The following is a 22848-nucleotide window of genomic DNA, read 5'->3' on the forward strand; positions in this document are numbered from 1 at the left end:
CTTGATGCACAATCAGCTGGGTTGTCATGAAAAGATACGTGTCGCCAGCGTATGGGTATCTTGCACTCTTGGATTTGCGACACTCGATTAGCCACAAATGTCTTGAGACGATGGGGTGACGTTCGAATCCATGACAAAACGATTGTTGAATCACACCATGCAGTAACAGCTGACATGGATATGTGTCTTGACAATACATTCTCAATAACCTTAAAAAGGTTCACCAGCAGATTGGCCCCAAGAAGCTCGAGACGTGGAAGTGTGATTGTCTTGAGTGGTGCTACTCTTGTCTTGGCAATTAATATGTTGATTGTGACCTCAGGCCCATTCCCCGACACCCTCAAATATACTACTGCAGAGTAGCCATTGATGGATGCATCACTGAAACCATGAAGCTCGAAAGTGGTGTTGCTATGGGTGCTCACATACCAAGGAATACGTAAACTTCCAAGAGAAGGAACCTGTACAATGAAGTCACGCCATGTCTTCTTCAAGTCTGACGGTAGGGGTTCGTCCCAATCAATGCCTAACAGCCATAGGTGTTGAAGGAGCAGTTTTGCTTGGAAGACTACTGGAGCAATCCATCCCAAGGGATCATAAATCTGAGCAATGTTGGACAACATGCCTCGTTTGGTTATGGTTTCACTGAACTTGCTGAAATGGTAGGAAAATCTATCACTTGTTGCATCCCAGAACACTCCTAGAACCTTAATTACTTCACCACCATCTTCTTGGAATTTAAGTGGGCATTCTCGGTGATCCTCAGGAACTGCTTGCAACAATGCTTCATGATTGCTTGACCACTTCCTTAATTCAAACCCACCGAGTTTCAGCAGATCAATCAAATCACGTTGCAACTCAAGTGCAGTTGACACTGTTGAAGCACCTGTCAACACATCATCCACAAAAATATCTTCCATTAATACTTGTGATGCCTTAGGATATTTTTCCTTCTCTTCGAGTGCAAGCTGCTGTAAAGACCTCATGGCCAGAAATGGTGCAGCCGACACACCATAAGTGACAGTGTCCAGCTGGAATTCCTGAATAGGGTCATTAGAGTTCTCTCGCCATAGAATCACCTGGTACGGCTTATCTTCTGGATGCAGGTGGATCTGCCTATACATTTTACATATATCTGCAGTCAACACAACAGGATGAAGACGGAATTTGGTTATAATTTCCACCACATCATTTTGTAGCCGAGGTCCCTTTCTCAGTGTGTCATTTAATGAATTACCCGATGAAGTCGCCGCTGAAGCATCAAAAACCACTCCTAGTTTCGTGGTAGAGCTGGTTTCCTTCAGTACACAGTGATGAGGGATATAATACTTAGCGCCTTGCATATTTTCATCGCTCAAAGGATGCATGTGGCCAAGATCTTGATATTCTCTAAGGAAATTACAGTACTCAAGACTTCAGCCTTGGATTGCGTGCCAAGCGACGTTCTAGCTGCTGTAATCGGTTTACTGCTTGGGGGCGAGAAACACCCAGGTCTGGAGGAAAATCCTTGAATGGCAAGCGTACTGTAAACCGTCCATCAGCATCACGTGAATGTGTTTGAAGAAAATGCTCTTCACACTCACGGTCATCTGGATTACAATGCTTCATAGGGGGCAGTTCTTCAATCTCCCAGAATTGGCGAAGGACATCTGATAGGTTGTGAGTGGTTAGAGTCGATGTAAATAACGACACCACCTGATTAGCTGAATCATCAGAATTACTCTCGACATCTTGTGGGTTGTGGGTCCTGTGTGTGATCTTCCCCATCAAAACCCATCCAAAAATGGTGTGAAAAGCAGCAGGGTAGCCTGAAGGTATTGGATACCGCCCACCATCAAACACTTCCGGATAGACATCTGCTCCTAGAAGTAAGTCAACTGGTCCTGGAGTGTGAAATCCTGGGTCAGCCAACTGCAACTCTGTATACTGTTGGCACACTTGATGAGATACTCTAGCACATGGCATGCCAGATGTCAGGTTCTTTAGAATCAATGCATCAATTATCAACTGCGGTCCTTCCTGCTGACATGGAGAGAGAGTACAGGTCACAAGTCCCTTGTTGGCTTCAACAACCGACTGTCCTAATCCCAGCACTCAAATATGGGCCCTCCTCCGTTGTAAACCCAACTGCCTTACACAGCTCTCGGAAATGAATGATGATTGGGAACCAGAGTCAAGCAATGCACGCACTTGTAGGCCGTTTCCCCATGCATCCTGAATATGTACTAGTGCAGTACCAAGAATTACAGTGGGTGCTGGAATCCCTGAACTTGTCAACGATACCACATGAGAGTCATTTTCTGGACCCACATCACGCACAGGTCTATTAGCAATGGATGTGTTACCATTTACCTCACTGCTTCCTCGTATAACTCCACTTCTTTCAGTGTCTGAATTACCTTGCAGCTCACTAGACCCTTTATCACTTGAATGAAGCAATGAATGATGACGTCGATCACAATGAGTACACTTGAAGGTTGAAGTACAGTCCCTGGCCTTATGGTGTTTCAGACAATTGAAGCAAAGGTTATGAACTCGCACCTTCTCACGTTTTTCAGGATTTGATAGGCTGGCAAACACTGGGCATCTGTAAATTGTATGACTACTGTGATAAATGACACATTCTTGCTCCTGAGAATTAGAAAAAAATACTCTACGCATAGTTTGAGGTGCCCCTGGATGCATCTGTTTTCTGACAACATGCCGTGATGTAGAGCTAATTGATAACTCGGAGATGTCAGCTGCTACCAATGCCTTGCAGCGACCTTCCAGGAAATCAAGCAGTTGTTCAAAACTTGGCATTTTCACATCCTTGTGTGCTAACTCAAATTGGCACCGAGTGTCTGAATCCAACTTTGGCAACACAGTATTTAAGAGCACAAAACTCCACTCACTCACCGGGAATTTCAACACCTTCAAGGCACCAAGGTTTTCCTTTATCACATCAACTAGTTTCCTTAAAGCAAGCGGATTTGCAGTTAATGCTGGAAACCTTGTTATATTTTCCCAATGAGCAGTTGCTATTTTTCGCACATCCTGGTACCTATCTGTCAAGGTCTTCCATGCCAGCTCATAATTTTCTGTTGAGAGTGGCAGGTTTTTGATGAGATTAAATGGGTCTCCTGATAATGAGGTAAGTAAATACTAGTGTTTTTCCACGGCTGACAAGGATTTATTTTCATGCACCAATGCATTAAATAAGTCAAAGAAACTAGTCCACTGACTAGTTTCACCAGAAAACGTTGGTAGCTGTAGTTTAGGAAGTTTCACACAGCTGGACACAGGCCCTTGTTCTGCTCGAGAAACTTGAGAAGAGATAACAGGAGTAACAATTCTAGCGTAAATTTCCTGAATTCTGTAATATGCAATATCAAATTCTTCAATTTCGGCATCATAACTACTGGCAGATTGGTCACTCACCTCACTTGACTCGGAAGCAAGCTGTATCTGTCCGTCTTCAAATTCATCTCTAAGCTTACTAATATCCTGAAAATGAGCCTTGAATAATTCCACACGGCCTTTATCCTTCTCCACCTCATTAGCTAGTTTCACCAAACGGTTCATACGCCCCTTAGCGAGCTGCAATCTTGCTTCTAATTGACTTCGAGACATCTTAAAGCAGGGAACAATCTTCACACTCGTTACGTGAAAATATCAAACGGTAAACGTAAACAAAAACACTAGATTCGATAACATCTGAATAGAATCGAAATCGATTTTCAATATCTCGATTATGTATTCAAGTTCGACATAAATACGTCATCAACCACTCATTACGCTTAACCTCAACCGATCACCACACGTATTTATCAATGCGCCCAACCAACTTTACGAACATATCCACAGGACGCAGACTGTATTTCTGTGCCGATTCGTTGTATATCCGGCCCGGAGGACCAATGTTTACCATCGAACGGTACCGCTCCCTTGTTCTAAAGTTGAACCCATGCTTCCACCGGAGGACCACGCAGGTAATTGCGACTGATGTAAGTCCACGGAATTGTCCATACACACGTCACCGCACCAGTCCTACATACCACAACACGTATTGTGTGCACGGCACACCCATTGTTCCCGGTAATATTCAACCAACCACCGAAGTTACTCCAAAATTCCGCACATAACGAACTCTCTAAAACCACGAACCGAACAGTAGTAAAATGGCGCCTGGTAACGGTATTCTTCCACAGTCAGTGTCACCAACATCTCAAAGTTAAATTACCTCCTAACAGCATTTATAGACTAGTTTATACGAAACACAAAACGTATTCGATTCTCCAACTCAATCGTAATAAACTGCACGCCACAGGGAAATCTCAGTTGTATAAATGTTTCAGCAAACGAAACCATTTTTTCTCCAATAAATAGCCAAGACGTTTTTTTATTGTAGGTATGTAATTGTTTTTAGTTTATAGTTTGCTATACGATGAAATTCGTAATTATGTATAGTTTAAGCTCTCAAAATCTCGAAATTCTTTTAATGTCACTGTGTTAATTATTTAATTAACATATCTTTCTTTGATACATCATATTATTAATACTTACGTAATAGTAGGCTAATTTTTTTTTTCACTGCTAGTATTTTTGAGCCGTATTAAATTAATTTTATAGCTTTTGTGAATATTCGTAATACTGTTCGAATCCATTTATGTACAACAATTCAGGGTTCGGGTAATTGTGGAAACAAACCGTACCCGAAAATATCGGGTACTCGCACATCCCTAACAATATTATACTTTAGCACCATAATAAATATAAGAAATAAATAAATTAAACAACTAATCATGTAAGCATTCTTAATGCTTACAATATGAAATTAGTTATCTATTTCCTGTGGTTAATACCATACTGTAACAATCCATAAAAATATTTGGAACTAGCCACGCCAATAATTTGTATTAATATTCAAAAAATAAAAAAATTAAATCAAAGGGTGGTGGGTATTAATTATACTCGACGGGATACATAGAAACCGACGATGCCAATAGAGTTGCAGCAGTTTTCATGCCATTATATATTTTATAGTTTAATATTGAAAATTTGGCTTTGTTAAAGAATACATCACACATTAAGAGTTTACAAAAGACAATGTAGTGTCTTTTAAAATTAGGTTTGTAATGTTAAAAACGTGACATTGGCCGGGACACGTGCAGATGCAGAACTGGCTGGCGACTGCTGCAATATGATATGTGCCGCGCGCGCCTGGAAGATAACAAGGATTGTCGCTTTCCCACCTGTTTCCCACCTATCCCCACGCGGCGCCCTGCCTTTGACACGTAACTGACACGGGACAGCTGGGAGTTACGCAAGCCGCCGACACGTGTTTCCGGAGATTTCTGCCATCGGGACGGCTCGGAGTGACGCGACTGGCCTCGGCTGCTCTCGTGAGTTCTGGAATTGCGCTGGGGCCTATATATATGCCTGCTGACGTCAGGGCAGGGAGTCAGTTCGGAGTGTTCAGTCGGGAGTTCTCCCGCGGCGGAGTTTCCGGCCAATAGTGCCGCGGGTGCGTCAGAGTGGCTAAGTCCTTGGACGAAGGTTCCAGGGCAGGGAGTGAGAGAGTTCAGTGGAGTCGGGAGTTTTCCCGCGGCGGAGTTTCCGGGCGATAGTGTCGCGGGCGCGGCGGAGTCCCGAGCGAAGTTGCAAGCGAGGCGTTGAGCGGATCCTCGGCGAAGGGGAAGTGTGTCGGCGGCAGCGGAGTGCGGCGACGGAGTCCCGCGGCGGAGACTCACGAGGGGTGCTGCGGCGAGAGTTGCGCCAGAGGTGCGGCCCAGCGAGGTGTGTGGAACGAGTGACTGGGGAATAGACCTGGTCATTTTAGAAGATTTTTGTGACATAAGTAGTGGCAATAAATAAAGCTGTAAAGTGTAATAAAATCTTTAATTGGGCTATCCTCTACGAACCCGCGGTAAATCGTAACAATATATTTTATAGTTTAATATTGAAAATTTGGCTTTGTTAAAGAATACATCACACATTAAGAGTTTACAAAAGACAATGTAGAGTCTTTTAAATTTAGGTTTGATAACAGTAATTTTAGTCATGCCTAGAATAAAATAAAATATCAACGCACCAATGACTTCACATGTTAAACTATTTGCAGCAACCAGTCATTATCAACTTTGGGTATTCCACTAAATTATATTCAAAGCTTTAACTAAGCCAATTTTGGAAATTAAAGTGATATAAAATTGTTATGGCCTAAAAAATATTTAAACCAAGTTGGTGTATTTTGGTTGGTTCCTACATCTTCCCTTTGAACGTTTTTTTTGCATCAACATGATGTGTTAAACTTGGCGCTTAAACCTCTTTGAGGGGTGGTAGTTAGTAACAGAAACCAATGAATATATATTTTCTTACTCTCAATTGCACAGTGATATATCCTTCTAACCACCTGCATTAGTTGTAAAAATTGTTACTTAACATCAAGAGACAATAATCTTCATTTAATTTTGTGAATTTAAAATTCTGTTAGAACTTTAGTCTCACCAACAGTGCTGAAGGTATGGAAATTTTACGGATATATTTGGCTGCAAATTAGAATGAAAACAGTGTTTATGACTGAAGTTATTTGGACACACCCATCTGCAATCGTGAGCCATTTGGGAGAAAAATCAGGTAGTGGCAACTAGCAAGAATAAAAAAAAGGTTCTCACTAAGAAACCAGCCAAAGGAGAAGCAATCATTGGTGAAACAAACATTAGATTATTAATTTTAGCCTGACGCCAAATGATAACGCAAAATTTCTGGGTCTTTGTTTATCATTAAGGTTCTAAAAATTATATACAATTAACTTTCTCTGTGTGTGTGATTGAGGTGACATACCTAACTATAAGGGGGGCAGACAAAGCTTGTGCCCAGGTGCCACATTTGAGAGTGGCACTGAACTGGCAGAGTTATATATTTACTTGAATATTGTAGTGTTAGAACACGAAAAAATGGTGGAAGACAGATGAACTGAATTATTTTCATTGAAAGATTCATACATGAATATCATAAATTAAAAAAAAATGGATATTTTTCAAGCACTATCCAACTTGCACGGTATTCAAAATTAAATGATTGCAAATCATATTTACCATCTAAGTTGAATCAAAAATATTTAGAAGAGTGTAGTTGGTATGTTGTGGTGACATGAGTGGAAACTAGTGTGTGGTTGGCAGTGCCTGCCGAGTGGAGCGCCTGGTCGCCGTGGAGCGACTGCAGCGCCACGTGTGGGCCCGGGGAGAGGCTGCGAGTGCGCGAGTGCGGGGAGCAGGGGGGCCCCGACCCCTCCCGCGACCCCTGCCCGGGGGACGCCCAGCAGACCCAGGCCTGCTTCATGTCCGTGTGCCAGGTCAGTGGCAGTCGGCTACTGCGTATTCGCGTTTCCAGTCGGTGATGTTCAATTAAACCTTCTCATAGAAATTCACATATCTTCAAATAGTAACAAGCATTACCTATAAATATAAAAAACCATTCACTGATGTAATTCAGGCAGTTCTCTCCATATCCACGATACAAAACAAACACCAAAATTCTTCTTTGGCAGCTAATCACACAAAAACTAAGAAGAGAGAGAGACTATGGTATGTGTGTGTGGTGTGTGTTGTAGGCAGGGGCGCAACAACTACATTTCCAAAGGGGGGGCAATATATCTTTTTATAAAGAATCATCGATCCCCCTATTGAAGCGGGGGGTCCGGGGGTCCTCCCCCGGGAAAATTTGTATTTTAAGGTGGAAAATGGTGCTATTTAAGCAGTTTTATTATCTAAAAATTGATTACACAGCACTTTATTTGCCCCCATTTGTCCCCACTTCATGGTTTCAGAGGGGGGGCAAAATACCCTTGCCCCCCCCTGTTGTTGCACCCCTGGTTGTAGGTGTGTGTTGTTTGTGTTGTGTGTGTATTTTTGAGTGTATTTTTTGTGTGTGTGTTGTGTGTCTGTGTTTATTGTGTGTGTTTGCAAGCAGAACGTCTCTGGAAGCCATCCAGCTTGAGATTAAATATTAATTTTATATATTTTTATTTTATTATATTTTAATTTTTTTATATCATAACTTTAAAGTAGGGATGGGATTTTCGAATCTTGGATTCGTCGAATATACTGAATCCTATGGATTCGAGGATTCGTAGGATCCGAGGTGGGATTCGAGGTGGGATTCGAGGTGGGTTTTTAAGAGTTTTAGGTAGTAACTGATAATTGTAGTGCTGGGCGAAGTTTGAAAATTTCGAACCGAACCCAACCCTTACGTTCGGTTCGGTTCGAAACCTCTTAAAATATATTCGAAAAACCGAACGTTCGTTTAAAAAAAATTACGTTTTTCTAATTTTCTAACCCCCATTAGACCATTCACAAAACAGCTCAACAAAATTCTATTACTTGTAATATTCCGACTTTTATCGCATAATCGTCGCCTCAACAGTTTCAAGCTCAGACAATATAAAATAAAAATTATTAATCGTCGCATAACTCGCATAGCATTTTTTCATATGGGCGCGCTTTGTTTTTTGATTACTTTAGAGAATTTTGTATACATTTGTCGTACTACGTAATATAAACTATCGTACAAATGCCAAAGGTATTGTTTATTATACCTTTAACTTTAGTGCGTGTACGATAAGTGTTGTAAAATCACCAAAAATTGCGTACCCCATACGTTAAACTAAAGTGCATGTACGAGAACTCTCGTATTTCGGCAAAACTAACGTGATCAAGTTAACACAAGACAAATGCGGTAGGAAATGATTACGTAAATTACGTATTTTAAATTACTGGGATGTATTTATTTTCTTTGGCCTGTTTGGTTATAACAGTCAGGTAATGAAAATATTAATTTAATCTTGTGTATTAAAAGTACTGGTCCAGTAAATTTTACAGTATGGTACTAATTTGACTAGCGTAGTCGCGGCAGCCATCATTATTTCTCGTGTTTTCTTTTTTCCTACGCAAATTTTTATAACCACACTTTTTACGTTACGTTTACAATATTATTGTTCTTGAGGTGATTTGCGATGAGCGGGCTAACGTTGTTTAAGTTTTCCAAATGGAGAAAAGATAATGACAACCCGGATGACCCAGAACCACCCCAAAAAAAACGTCTAAAGTTTCTTCTAACGAGCAGCATTCTTCCAAGAAAACAGCAACTGCAGTCAGCGGGTCTTGTAATGTAGATAGGTAACTTAATTCACATTCGCCTTTTTTTTGATGTCCTATTAAAAAGTTTTACTTATTAAAAATGTTAGGTTATGTCTACCACAAAAATATGTTATGTGGCCTTATGCTGAATGTTCGTCATCTTTATAATATTTTTTTTAAATGAAGGTTAGTGTACACTTAAAAAGGAATATAGTCTTTTTGAAATTTAGATGTAACTTCATCACGAATTAAAAGTTGGTATATATATAAGCTAAGCTATATAATGTTTTAATTTTACATATGGCTGGAGAATCTTTCTTTCTCACCACTCAGTTAAAGACCAAAATGCTGGAACTTCTTCATAAATTAAAAGTTGGTATATATATAAGCTAAGCTATATAAGGTTTTAATTTTACATATGGCTTGAGAACCTTTCTTTCTCACCACTCAGTTAAAGACCAAAATGCTGGTCATCGGTTCATTTTAATTCAAAACAATTATTTCTGTATGAGGTTCAGTTCGGCTCGGTTCGAAACCAGAGAACTGAGGTTCGTCCAGCTCTAGAAAATTGTATACCTAAACTATATTATAAAGGTAACGGAAATGGCACAAACATAAGATGAACTATGCTGCATTTTGTCAATTAGCATAACTACTCTATCATTTCCAACCTTCAATAATATAACATTGCAGAAAAAAACGTAACTTTTTTTAAATGGTGTCTGTTATACAAACGTATTTTATTGAAAACATAGGAAGGATTAATTTAACAGAGAATTAGACAGATACAAACTTACGTGTGTGGTTTTTGAGGTTATTTGTCTCTATTTTATATCAGGCGTATACACTATACACTTATTTTATAATTTTATTAATACACATGTGATTTTTTTTAATACATAGGCCTATGTAATTTTTTAAAATAAATGTGGGATTTTTTTAATAACATGTGGTGAAGTTTAGTGTGGGACTGGGATTTGAGATTCGATGACAAACACTGAGGATTCGAACAAGGATTCGGATTCGACCAAAATGTGGATTCGTCCCATCCCTACTTTAAAGTAAATTACCTATGTACAACAAATGTATTTGTAAAAAAAATTGTTTTTAATATTTAAGCCATAACCACAGCTTGTAATTTGCGGTACGTCAACATTTACATTACCTAACTAGTATAGGGAATTTTGAATTTCTATGAGTTAAATTTTTTTTTTTAATAAATATTATTATTCTACATTTTAACAGTCTTGATGGTTTTGAAATTTCCTGATTTACCTATTTTTTCACACAGTAAGTAACATACGTATGTATTTTCTTCACTGATATTTTGCAAATTTTTTCATAACTTTTGGGTTGGGGGGGGGGGTGGTTGTGTATGTATTCCCCTATCCCCCCACCAGCATCTACAATGTCCTCGCTGTTAAGAGTTAGAGAGAGCTCAGCGTGTCCTTGTGCCAAGGAGGATGGCTACACGGTTCACCTGCATGCTTTCGCTAAGCACATCTTTACCTTTACGAATGGTGCAGCTGTCGTGCAATACTGTTACTGCCCTTGTGTAGTTAAAGAAAGCTTTATATTAATTTAGTTATAAAAGCCCTGGAAGCTGCTTTATGTGGGTGAAGGAGACAACATTATACTCAGAGGTACAAAAGGGAGAAACATTAAAAAAAAGAAACTGGCTTCTCACAAACGGGGACTAGAAAGTGGATCGTATTAGAAGAAATAAATTAAAAAAAGAGGTTTGCTTGAAGCTTATCCTTTTCATTGTTAGTTATGGTTTTCATTATTTTCTTTTAATAGTTTCAAGAATTACAAGAATTGGCATATTAAAGTTAATTGGGGGGGCCCCGGCCATCAAAAGTTATCAATTACAAACAGATTATTAATTTTACCTGGAATATTAATCTAACTTTTTCCTTTGACATAATCAGGCTTTCACAAAAACTAACATAAATAATTGAATTATCATATTTTAATATTGTTAAATGTCTAAACAACAGTTACACCGTACTAGTCCTCCTGGTAACCTTTTATAGAGCTTAATTTTGTTTACAAAGTTGGTAATTTTTTTTATCAAGTTAATTTTTTTTAAACTTTAATTTTTAAATATAAAATGAGTTTTAAATTTTTTAAATTTATTTTAGTAATTAAAATGATTTAGGAAATTAAATAGGTTTATTTGTGTTTTTAAACATCTTTTGTTAAATATTGTTTGCTCATATGATTCGTATGCAAGCTTCCCAGTGCATTCGCCACACTGACGTCAAATGAACAGCTGAAAAGCGAGGCTTGTCTTCAACCAGTGCACCATGGGGTTGTTAAGAGTTGTATATTATGAGTGGGGAGATAATGTGTGGATCGACGGCTGTGCCCCCACATAAACTGCCTTGTCTTCGGAGCTGGTCGTTTCGCTACAAGCACTCCAGATGCAGATGATAAAATAAGGCCTCTGACTTACTGATAAGTTTTAGCCTCCCCAAGGCTAAGAATGAATGCGTGAAGTATAGGAAACAAGAGTGTGACTCATTCAATTTATATTTTAATGCAGTAATCTTGCTCCTGGCAACAAAACTGCTTATATGTACTTATGTTGAAGTGCAAGTAATTTTATGAAGTTTAATAACTTTTGCGAGTGGGCACAGTGTTACGCAATTATGCAACAACGTTACGTTGCAGCTGCCCATCTTAAATTGGAGAATATGGAGGTGAGACTTTTGCATAAGCATGCCCGTGTCGTTACTGGTTTGAAAAGAGCTTGTTAAGAAAATTTTTTGAACTACTGAAACAGAAAATGGGAGTTTTTTTTAACATACATTTTTAAAAACATTTAAGAGTTTGTAAACTTTTTCGTAAAATTCAGCAAATAATAGGGAATGTTACGGAAAACCATAGAAGGACAGTTTGGGTTTATTGCACACGTTAATTGAACTCTTTTAAAATAAACGTTTTTAGTATTTTCCATCCAGGAAAGTTATAAGAATTTTTTTTAATGTTTGCTTTATCCTTTTTTTTAATGTTATATCTTTTGTATAGGTATAATATTTATATAGTAGTCTACTTAGTTTGTAAGCAGTAATAATTGCTATTTTTTTTTATCTCTTGTGGTTACATATTAGTATGCCAGCATGTATTTTATTTGTCTATCCGTATTTATTTTTTACGTTTAAATATAATTATATTTGGGTAGAATTTTACACGAGCTTTTATGTCTTTTAAGTGTTTGTAAGGACTGTAATTCTTACGGTTCAGTCCACTGCCGTGTTATGTTGTTAAAGCTTGTTAAGGGAAATAAACGTGTCCTTATTTTGAACAAAGTAAATATTTTTAAAAATTTTATTTAGTTACAATTTCCCTTTTGTCTCTTAATATTTGTTCACTCTCAATGCTGCATTTTTTTTTTCACAGTGCTATTGATGTGTGTTTGACAAACCTCTATCAGGAAGGGATTATTTTCTTAATGATATTTTTGCCCTCTCGGTAGCGGAGGTGGATTGTCAGCCTTGAACTTGGGTTTTGAGGTTAAGGTGGTGGCAACGTGCCATTTAACATTATTAGATACTACTTGGTAAATATCTATGGACAACATTTGTGACAAAATATAAAATGTAAGGGAGCTATCGAGATAATTTTATAGAGTACCACCGACACCAAAGTAATTTAATAGAAATGAAATGTTCTTTGAATAATTTTTTACAATGTAGAAAATTGATGAAAACAATTTCATGGATTAAAAATTAAAAAACGAGTAAAACCTACACTGTGTGGCTGACAAGGACGAGAAAGTTGCGACAAGAAAGGTAAATACGTACAAACAACCTTGGAACAACACAGTGACAATCAGAAAATCACAAAAATGATACTAAACAGATAATCAAATACAGCGCTGATGAGCACAGTAGGCTTTCTACGGCAAAACAGTTGCAACAAATCAGAAACTTACACAACTTCCTCGTCATCAGGTGCAAACAAGCTAGTGTGTGAGTGCTTCATCGTGGGAGCTACTGTCTCGCCGTTGTCAGCCCACTGTGTTTGTTATTTGTATGAAAATGAAATAGTTTTAAATTATAAATGAAGAAGCCAAGATGGCTGGAATGTCGGGCGATGTCGCAGGTGGACGGTGGCTGGAGCGACTGGACGGAATGGACTTCGTGCTCAGTGTCGTGTGGCCGCGGCACACGACGCCGCTACCGGAAGTGCGACCGGCCGGAACCGGCGTACGGCGGACGACCCTGCCTCGGCTCTGACGGCCAGCAGGAGGCATGCGCGCGCAACCCCTGCCCCGTGCACGGCGGCTGGTAAGCACACACAGTCTCTCTCTCCGACCTTTCAGGCCGTGTTCTCATTGGCATGTGGTCATGTGAAACTGTTAAATATACAAAAATTATGGTGTGTTTCCCAAGTTCGTTTTCTGAAGTGAAACTTCCTTTCAGTTGGTAGGGTAGGCCAGACTCCAGAGTATCACAAAACGTGTAACGCTAGGAGTGAGGGGCGCTACATGTGACAGGGAGAGGGGAATGTTGAGCGCCCACTCCTCACTTTCGGGCAAGTGTCAGTGAAGCGACGCTAGGGTGTTGCATTTTTGTTACACTGGCAACGACACAGCGTTTATATTTTAAAAATTTAATTAAATTTAATAATAACTGTGAAAATTTTGTGTGTACTTTATTGTTTAGTTTTATCATTTAATTGAATTGTTGACAAGCGACGTTACACTTGTAGCCCGCATGGCATCCATGCGCCCATTTTTTTTGTTTCCGACCAAACTGACTAAATTAGTACTAAATAAAAATTTGACCATGCTGGTGTTTAACTTGTAATCTTTTTAAAGCATAGTTGTGGGATTAAAACTTATTTTAAACTTGTAACAGCCCAGATTACAGTCTTCCTCATGCAATCCAGTAATAATAATTTGTTATAAATTATTTTGTCAAATTTCATTTTTTAAATACTTAGGTACCTACTTGATTACTAAAATACTGTTAAGAATAATTTATTTTAACATATTTAAATTAATATATTTCAACATAAAAGTGAGCCATATGTTTGTATTGCCCAAAGTTCTAACGAGGGAACATTTTAAATTTTAAGTTATTTTTAATAAAAAATTTTTAATAATTTATTACATTTATTTTTAATTTTAATTCATTTTACTTTTGAAATACATTTTACTCTTTTTACCTCTCTAGGGCATGTTCTGGAAATTACAAAGCAGTGGTGTGAATGCAATAGATGCTAGGTAAGCAGTGCTTAACTTGTTGTTATGTTGCTTGGCGTAATGTAATAATTTTTTTTTATCTGGTAATTTCATCTCGTGTGCCAATGCGATGCGATCACCGTAGCGGGTGCGTCGGTAAGCGTGTCACCCGGTTGTCATGGTAACATGAAAGCCGGGCGGGTGAGGAGGCCGGGCGGAGGGGGGAAAAGGGTTCGCGTATCTTCTTGAGACTACTTCGGTAATGTTCGCTCAAGGCCCGCTCTACCCAGAGCAGCTGGCCTTAGCTGTGTGTGCGCACGTTGGTAGGCAGAAGTTGCGTTGTGTCGTGCAACAAACAAATACCGGTACAAATTTTATTTTTACAACTTATTAGGCAAGTTTTCGTTGCGCAACAGTGTCCGTTTTAAGAACATTTTATTCTGTTTTGGTGTTTACTGTTTTCGTTTTAAGTGCTAGCCAGGGAGAATGTAAACTTCATCTGTGACTGCCGTCCATGTGCCAACAAGGTAAGCTGTGAGTTCCGCAGTGTATGCTGTCCGGGATGGAGCAGGACTCTCAACCTGGCCCCAGCCAAGAACACAGTCACTGCATTGTTTGCAATTTTTTGAGTACTGATTTTAATTCTTTTTCTTTTGAAGATAAAAAAAGTGTTTGGCAGTGGGGAGACCGACTCCTGATTTAGACATAAAAACAACAGGAAAATCTTTTGTTAGACATTTTAATTGTAATTTATTTTCGAAAAATTAGTGGTTAACAGGCTGCCCATTACTTGGAAAACCTTTTTGCTGGCCAAGTGCATTTTATACTTCTACCAGGAAAACTGCAAAACTAGCCCCATTTTGCACCTAACTCCACCACACGCCACTGTAACTAAGCAATGTTTTTAATATCAAATACATGCATATGTATTTTCTAATTGTATCTAGTTGCACATTATATCAGAGATTCAGAAGCTGAAGGGTAAAGAACACTGGTAGTCACCAAAATAAAGATGGCGGACAGTGATTGAATATAATTGAATTCCCACACCTCACCCTGAACTTTCCATCAAACCACCCTACTACTATGACTACCTTCCATGCAATTATCATTGTTAACAGAAATTTGGGAAAGATGGTAAACAAAAATAGCAGAATTTTAATTTAGAACTTTAGAACCGGTACCTTAGATTCATGGAACTGTCTGCATGTAAGGGAATGAACTTGATAACGATAAAATGTTATTACGACTTGAGAAAAAAACATGTCACGCACAAATAATTCTCAAAGCCAACCAAAGTTTAGTTAGGTCCGGTCAGCCTCATCGAAGATACATAGTAAATGTTAAAGGCGCTTTTTTAGTGGTATGAAGGCCTGTCCGCACTCCTCGTGCTCACCATGCTTGCGAGTCTAATGCGCAGCGCGAGCTCCGGGATCTGGCGGCTGGCCGTCCGTCAGAGAGACGGTTCATGACGATGTCGCTTGAGTCAGGAGGATGAGGAGGCCTCTCACCCGGTTGACTCTCACACTGAACATTGGCGAACAACTGAAAAAATGTAGATGGAGTGCACACGACTACCGAGTAAAAACCTAAGATCCACTGAATTCAAGTGAGACTCCCGAGTAATCCTCTCTCTTGTATCTTCGGATTTTTTTATTTTTTTTTTTTACTGTTGTTAAAGTACCCTTCTACAATGTTAGGGCAGCGGAGACTGATCAAGTAATTTCATGTAACAGAGTAACTACAACGGCACGCGTACGGACACCAACCCGTACGGATCAGCTCATCTGTCCAGCATTTACGTTGATCTATGCGACCAATTGAAGCAGAGTGATTTTGGCAGTGGTGGTAGCCATGTTTGTTTACATTTTAAATACGTGGGAAATTCTTTCAAATATACAAGAACATCTAGTGTTCTATCATTATGTTTTTATCATATATGTAAATCCTGATTATGTTGTGCTCTCAGAGCTCAAAAGTTATCAAATAAGTTAATTTTTGGTAAGTGTTCAATTCAATCTCATTAGTACCATTTCCATTTGTTACGGTTCCGTGGAATCGCAGACAGTTTGTGGAACAATAATATCTTATGAGTCTGTGACTCGTTTCCGGTTTTTACATGCGCACGTTGTTTAAACCTACTAAAAGGTTGGTTATGTAGATATGGTACATTAATTATATTCATGCAAAAAAAATATTTCTTTCTTTATATTTTCTGGGAGGGTAGGTTTCTACTCGTCTAGCTGATGTAAAAAAATGTAAGGTTTGTTAGGTTAGCAACATTATTTAACTGGAAGCACACAAGAAGTGCACATACTGGTTTACTTGAATTGCATGCTTCACTTCCGGGGACAAGTAGTCCTACTTATAAGTATATACTGGTGGATTCGAACATGCCATTAGGCTTCCCAACACGTCACCATCTATCAACAAGCACAGCCCTAGTGGATGGTAGCGGACTTCGCAAACGCGCTATCCATATCAGTCAAACTGGAATGCAAAGAACACAATACAACTGCAAAATGTTGCATATTGGGAACATGTGGTTCTCACCCGCACGATCAACAAAAGTACCTGATTATATATAAAATGTTTTTTTTTTTTTTATTTTCATTAAATATGCACCAAACACATGATAACCATCAATGCAAACAGGTTGACGATAACTGTCGTGCCTATCCTGGTCTCTAGGCCTGCTGTTGCCCATAGCCATCTGATCCGGGCATGAGTGTAAAAAAGTGTTTGAGTAGTGCTTCGAGTGGTGAGCGCACCCGAGCACTGCGGCTGGTATGATAAATGACAGTGCAATCTGTCCCGGACCGCATACTGTCTCCCAAGCATCTGGAGGGCCGCACGTTCACGCTACGTACCAACAGCCAGTGCTTGCACTGGCTCGACTCAGCACAGGGCCGTAAGTCAAAGTTTGCTCGTTGGGCCATGATGATCACGGGATTCTCCTTTTCCGTCGAGCATCTGCCAGGAAGAGAGAACCAGCTGGCTGGCTGACGAGCTTTCAAGGCATCCAGATCCAAACAATGAGTTCCACGACGACCAGGGATGGGAGTATCTCCTCTCCTCGATGCCAGAGCCCACCAGCGACTGTCCTGAGCCTCCACTGTACACGCTGTACGCGCTGCGGGGGCCACCAGCTGCCATTCACGACCCTGAACCAGCCACAGTTGCGGAACTGTTCACGCGGGTGCGTGAGGAGCAGCACTGGGACCCAGACACGCACGCGCGCCTAGCCGACTGTGGAACTCGTTTGGTCCCAAATCACCGGAGTCTGGAGGGGCTGCTCCAGACTAAGGGGCCTCACAAGAACAGTAGATGGCAGGCGTACGCGCCCCCAGCAGTCAGACTCACCATCCAGCACTACTACTATGACAACACGCTAGCCGGTCATCCCGGTGCAGAACAGACACTGCGGGAGGTCAAGCGGGCTTTCCACTGGCCAGGTATGGCCTCGGACATTAGTCATTACGTTCGGGCCTGCCAGATCTGCCAGCAGCGAAAGTCCCGCTGTCCTGTTGGCGAGGAACAGCAGGTTCCATGACAGCCTCAGGTCTTTTTCCACACAGTCGCCATGGACATTATGGGGCCGTATCCTCGCACGTCCCGAGACCAGCGCTTCATCATCGTGGTCACTGACGTCTTCACCCGCTGGGCTGAGGCGTTCGCGGTGGCCAATGTGAAGGCCGGTACTCTGATTATACTTCTTGAGCATGAAGTCTTCCTGCGATATGGGTATGCAGGTGTCCTGCTGACAGACAACGCGGTGCAGTTCGCAGGGAGGCAGTGGCAGGTGTCCTGCAGTAGGTGGGGGGTGGAGCACCACACCACTCCCACCTACCATCCACACGCGAACCCTACTGAACGTAGGAATCAGGACATCAAGACTCAGTTGCACATCAGGTTAGATGAAGACTATACGAAGTGGGACCTGCACCTCCCCACCCTCCTGTATTTTCTATGTCGTAGAACCAACGTGGTGATGGGATACTCCCCAGCTGAACTGATGCAGGGCCGGAACCTCGCCCTGCCCAGAGAGGTCCAGGCGGGAAGAGTCATGGAGCAGGCTTCAGTACAGGAGCTGAGGGAGGAGGTGCAGCAGCGCCAGGCACATTTATTTGCGCAGCGCACCCCCAGTCAATGCAACCCCCTGCCTCGCTGACCCCGGTCAGCAGGTCTACGTCCGGTGCCACCACCTGTCTGCTGGTAACCGAAAGTTTTGCGCCGGTTTGGCGCCAAAGTGGGCAGGGCCGCAGAGGGTCGTGGCCCGGCTTGGGCCCACCTCCTACCTGGTTCGCCATCCCAACGGGTGAGAGGTGAAGGTTCACCAGGACAACCTCCGGCTGGCCAAACCACCTTATGTGCAGCCAGATGCCGCTCCAGCCGACCCGCACCCGGTAGACCTGACCTGGGGTCCGCCTGTCCAAACACCTCCCCAACCGAGAGCAAACAGCGGCCCCAGAAAAGCTCACACCAGGGAACAGTGCCCCGGAAACCCGTACATCTAACCACCACTGTCAGTGCTTAAGAGACAGATATGGGACGCAAGCAGTCGCAAACGCCGCGGGCATCCCGCGCGGCGCGAACATGGGCGAGCTTGAACTGCTAATGGACCACCTTTTAATGAGGACAACAACCCAGTCGATGGCCTTGGTCCAGGTGACTCAAATGCAGAGGGGCCAAGGGTGGCAATTGTCTCTGGGAACGACAGTGTCCCTGACGAACCGGCCACCCCAGGGCCAGTAGTCAGGGTCCCCGACGACCCTGTCACGCACAGGCGCGGCAGTGAGAGTCCGTAGTGCCGTCGAGCCGGGCGCCCGTCAGCGCACAAAATTAACACAGAAGGGCTGACAATCCAGCTCCTTAGCGGGGAGGGAGTGGTTGACAGGGCACACCCCCTGGTCATCGACATGTTCCCAGAAGAGCCGTTCCATGGGTTCTCGAAGCCCCACTTAGCCCAACCTCATCCTCTTGCGGCAGACAACCTCATCCATGTACACACGAACACACTAGGGCCACAGGAGTGTTAGGCAGCCTAGTCGGGCGTCAATGAACAAAGCGGCCTCAGAAGGGGGAGTGGGGGGGCATATGACGACAGCTGTCGTGTCTACCTGGTCCCTAGGCCCGCTGTTGCCCATAGCCGTCTGGTACGGGCATGAGTGTAAAAAAGTGTTTGAGTGGTGCTTCGAGTGGTGAGCGCACCCGAGCACTGCGGCTGGTGTGATAAATGACAGTGAAATCTGACCCGGACCGCGTACTGTCTCCTACGCGTCTCGTGCGTCCCCCTCCCCTGCTTCCAGCTCGCCGTGCACCGGTGTGTGGGAGGCAGTCGTAGCTCACCTGTCATCCACGACGGACGCATCTGAGCGCTGCTCCGTGCAATGCCACTAGCGACTCATTAGTGGTTCTCCGTTTAGCAGCCAGTAACTTAACGACATAGACAGAACTAAATGGTGTTTAGAGCGGTCGACAGCTCGAGGGGTCGCTGTTGTCTTGGCCCCCTGTTGTAAGCCACAAGGTGAGAACCCGTTCACTCCCTGAGTTTTAGGCTAGCCGGCGCTCTCATCACGACAGGGAATCACTCGCAACAGGGCTCAGAGAGCCAGGTGTCGTCAAGGTAAAAAAATTTTTTTTAGAGAATAATGTTTATTCTAATTCATAATTCTATTTTTGAAAAATCAATATATTTGAACACATTTCAGAGATTTCAGAAATTATTTTCATAAATTAATTCTTAAGAAATAGATTAATGATAATGATGATAATGATGATTTAATAATGATGAAAATTATAATGATAGTAATAATGTTAATATACCTAGTATTACCAATTAATTTAAATGATTTTCATGGACATTCGCCATTGCTGGTTTTAACTTTATGTCATGGAGACCACAAGAATGAACAAGAAAGATGAATACACAAACACACAGAAAACCAGCAGAAATTAGTCTATATCAAATGTTAGGCTCATAGAGAGCACAGTGAGAATTCCGTGGAAGAAATTTGTTGGAACAAATATCTCAGCACAGATAAACAGTAATTGACAACAACAATACAATTGTAACGAGAAGAGAAAATACAGACAAACAACAATATTGGACAACACAGAGACAAACAGACGAACCCAACGATGTTACAAAACAGATCATTTGGACAACACAACGGTAGCACGTGTGATTTCAGTGATAAAACTAAACAAATATTCTGGATAACACAATGACGACAGCACAGATGAACACAGTGGGCTTCCTAAGGCAAACAGTTGACATGCAGTTAAAACTAGCAATTATGTTTACTGAAAAACTTTGAAATCAATCTCCCTCATTGCAAGATCGTTCAAATATAGATCGTTCAAATAAATTATAACTACTAATGCAATAATCTAATAATCTTATCGAAAACAAAATTTTGATGCTCATTCCAGAAACATAATGCTTGTGACCCAAGTAATTCCACAACTACAAACAGAATGTAAATAGTACAGTTGCAGTTTCAAAGGCTTCAATTTTGTTGACTGTTGTTATAAGAAGAATTAGTGGTTTCTCTTAGTACAAGCAGTTAATTTTGTCATTTTGTTTTCAACTATGAAGAATCATTGACAACAGAGTATTACCTGATGAATAAATACTATGTAAAAATTAGTTTACACTTGTTATTTTTAAAAAGCACTCATCAAAATCAATCATTAGCTACTCTGTGCCATTGATATGGTGTACACTGATTGGCGGCGGATGGAAATCGGCACACTGCACGGAGAAAAGTTGGAAGTTGGACACCTTTCTTGCAGGTGTGTTGAATTGCCCAATGTAGAATCTGCCATCCATTTAGAATCTGCAGCGTTAAACATAATCACTTCCATAGTGTGCAGTTATTTAAAACTGTTTCCATGATGCAACCACTATACTTCAGCCAATGTTTTGGGCGTCCAAACAACATGCCGCAGGACCGGTTACCATGTAAAGCCTAGGCTACGTTCTCGATTTCACACAAACATCTTATAAATAACAGAGCTGAACACGCACAACACAGAAGTTGAAACTACATTTGCACACAACACAGCAGTTCCAATCATTCCCTTCCTTCCTTTACTTCTCTCAAAATTTTCACCATCAAATGTTTGAACTTTGGTCAGTTATTATTTACGGAAGCAGTTGTTTGCCTAAGTCCAAGAATTTAAATTCATATGTGTTTATTTTTTATTTTTTAGTTTACGATTAATAAACTGCAAAGTATTTCCTCTCAAATAAATACATATTCGCATTACTTTCACTCTTCATGTTTGAAAGTCACATATCAAAACAACTGTCATTTTTTCCATGCCACTGAAGTATTGTGCGCCGATTGGCCATATAAGGGAAATCAGTGCTCAGCACGGAGAGAAGTTTCAGTGCGCCGTGTGCTGCTGTTCCCCAGCGTGGTAGCTGGTAGCTCGCGCATGTGATGGTGCAGACGTGGCCACCCCCGGCGCTGGTGCCACCGAGTGTGTCGCGCAGGTCCGGCTGGTCGGCGTGGAGCGAGTGCTCTGCGTCCTGCGACGAGGGGTCGCGGTACCGCACGCGCGCCTGCAGCAGCCCCTCGCCGGCGTACAATGGCTCGCGCTGCGTCGGCGCCGACATGGAGAGCGACTCCTGCCACGTCCGCAGGTGCCCAGGTCAGGTTCCCATACACTAACGAATGCATGGTTATATTCATTATTTATAATTATATCCCTGGGGACCGGAGACATTTGCATTTTTAACTACCTCTAGGCTCCACAGTACTTTGTATAATCAGGAAAATGTCACCATTTCATTGGTGGCCGATTGGTGTAGCCTGTGATTCGGTAAATCTTTAGTTCAGCCTTTTCTTACCGACAATGATTATTCCCTATAAAGTGTGTGCCATTAGCAGAATCAGCTTAGGCCTTAGAGGTACACATATTTGAAATTATCTGATCACTAAATAAATCCGTGATTTTTTCCAGTCTCTACTTTATCCCATGATTAGAGAGTGTAACAGTTGGCTGATTAATTTTGCGATACATTATTAATCAAACTCAAATAGCTTTGTGCTACCAGAGGTCTGGAGGTCTCTTGAGCCAAAGATTAACGAATCAGAAGCTGTCCAGCTGATACGTTCTCTCATGTGAGCAGCCAATGACCATGTGATATTTGTGTGAGTCTGCGGAGGACTGTAGAGTCGATCCTGGAAGTCACTGAACACGCAATTTTTTTTCAGTTCCTACCCATGATCCTGTATATATTGTTCTGTGGTACATGATGCTTGCTGTTATCATTTAGTACGTCGAAAGATCCTGTACACAAAAAAATCTTGTTCTAGGCCTATAACAATGAATTATGATCTTAAGTTAGATAAACCAAAAAAAAAAAATATATTTATTTGTGTTCATTATTCATTTTTGTCACAATTTTTTCTTATGTCCAGTATCATTCCATGTACTAAATTAAATAGCAAGCACCATGTACCATAGGATAAAAATATGTAGGATCATGCCATCAGGATCAAGGGATAAACTTCAGTATGT

At 41.3% G+C, this 22848-nt stretch overlaps 1 protein-coding gene across 1 annotated transcript in view; it reads left to right on the top strand.

Annotated features, from left to right (window-relative positions):
• The window catches only part of LOC134546339 (hemicentin-1-like), a 345137-nt gene that overhangs the window by 234036 nt on the left and 88253 nt on the right, over nucleotides 1–22848 (top strand). Inside the window, exons 37-39 of the mRNA XM_063389116.1 lie at nucleotides 7164–7336; nucleotides 13230–13414; nucleotides 21818–21975. Of these exons, the coding sequence (XP_063245186.1) occupies nucleotides 7164–7336; nucleotides 13230–13414; nucleotides 21818–21975 (516 nt within the window). The remainder of the gene's footprint in view (nucleotides 1–7163; nucleotides 7337–13229; nucleotides 13415–21817; nucleotides 21976–22848) is intronic.

The sequence above is a fragment of the Bacillus rossius genome, chromosome 1, assembly GCF_032445375.1.
Source record: "Bacillus rossius redtenbacheri isolate Brsri chromosome 1, Brsri_v3, whole genome shotgun sequence".
Classification (NCBI taxonomy): domain Eukaryota; kingdom Metazoa; phylum Arthropoda; class Insecta; order Phasmatodea; family Bacillidae; genus Bacillus; species Bacillus rossius.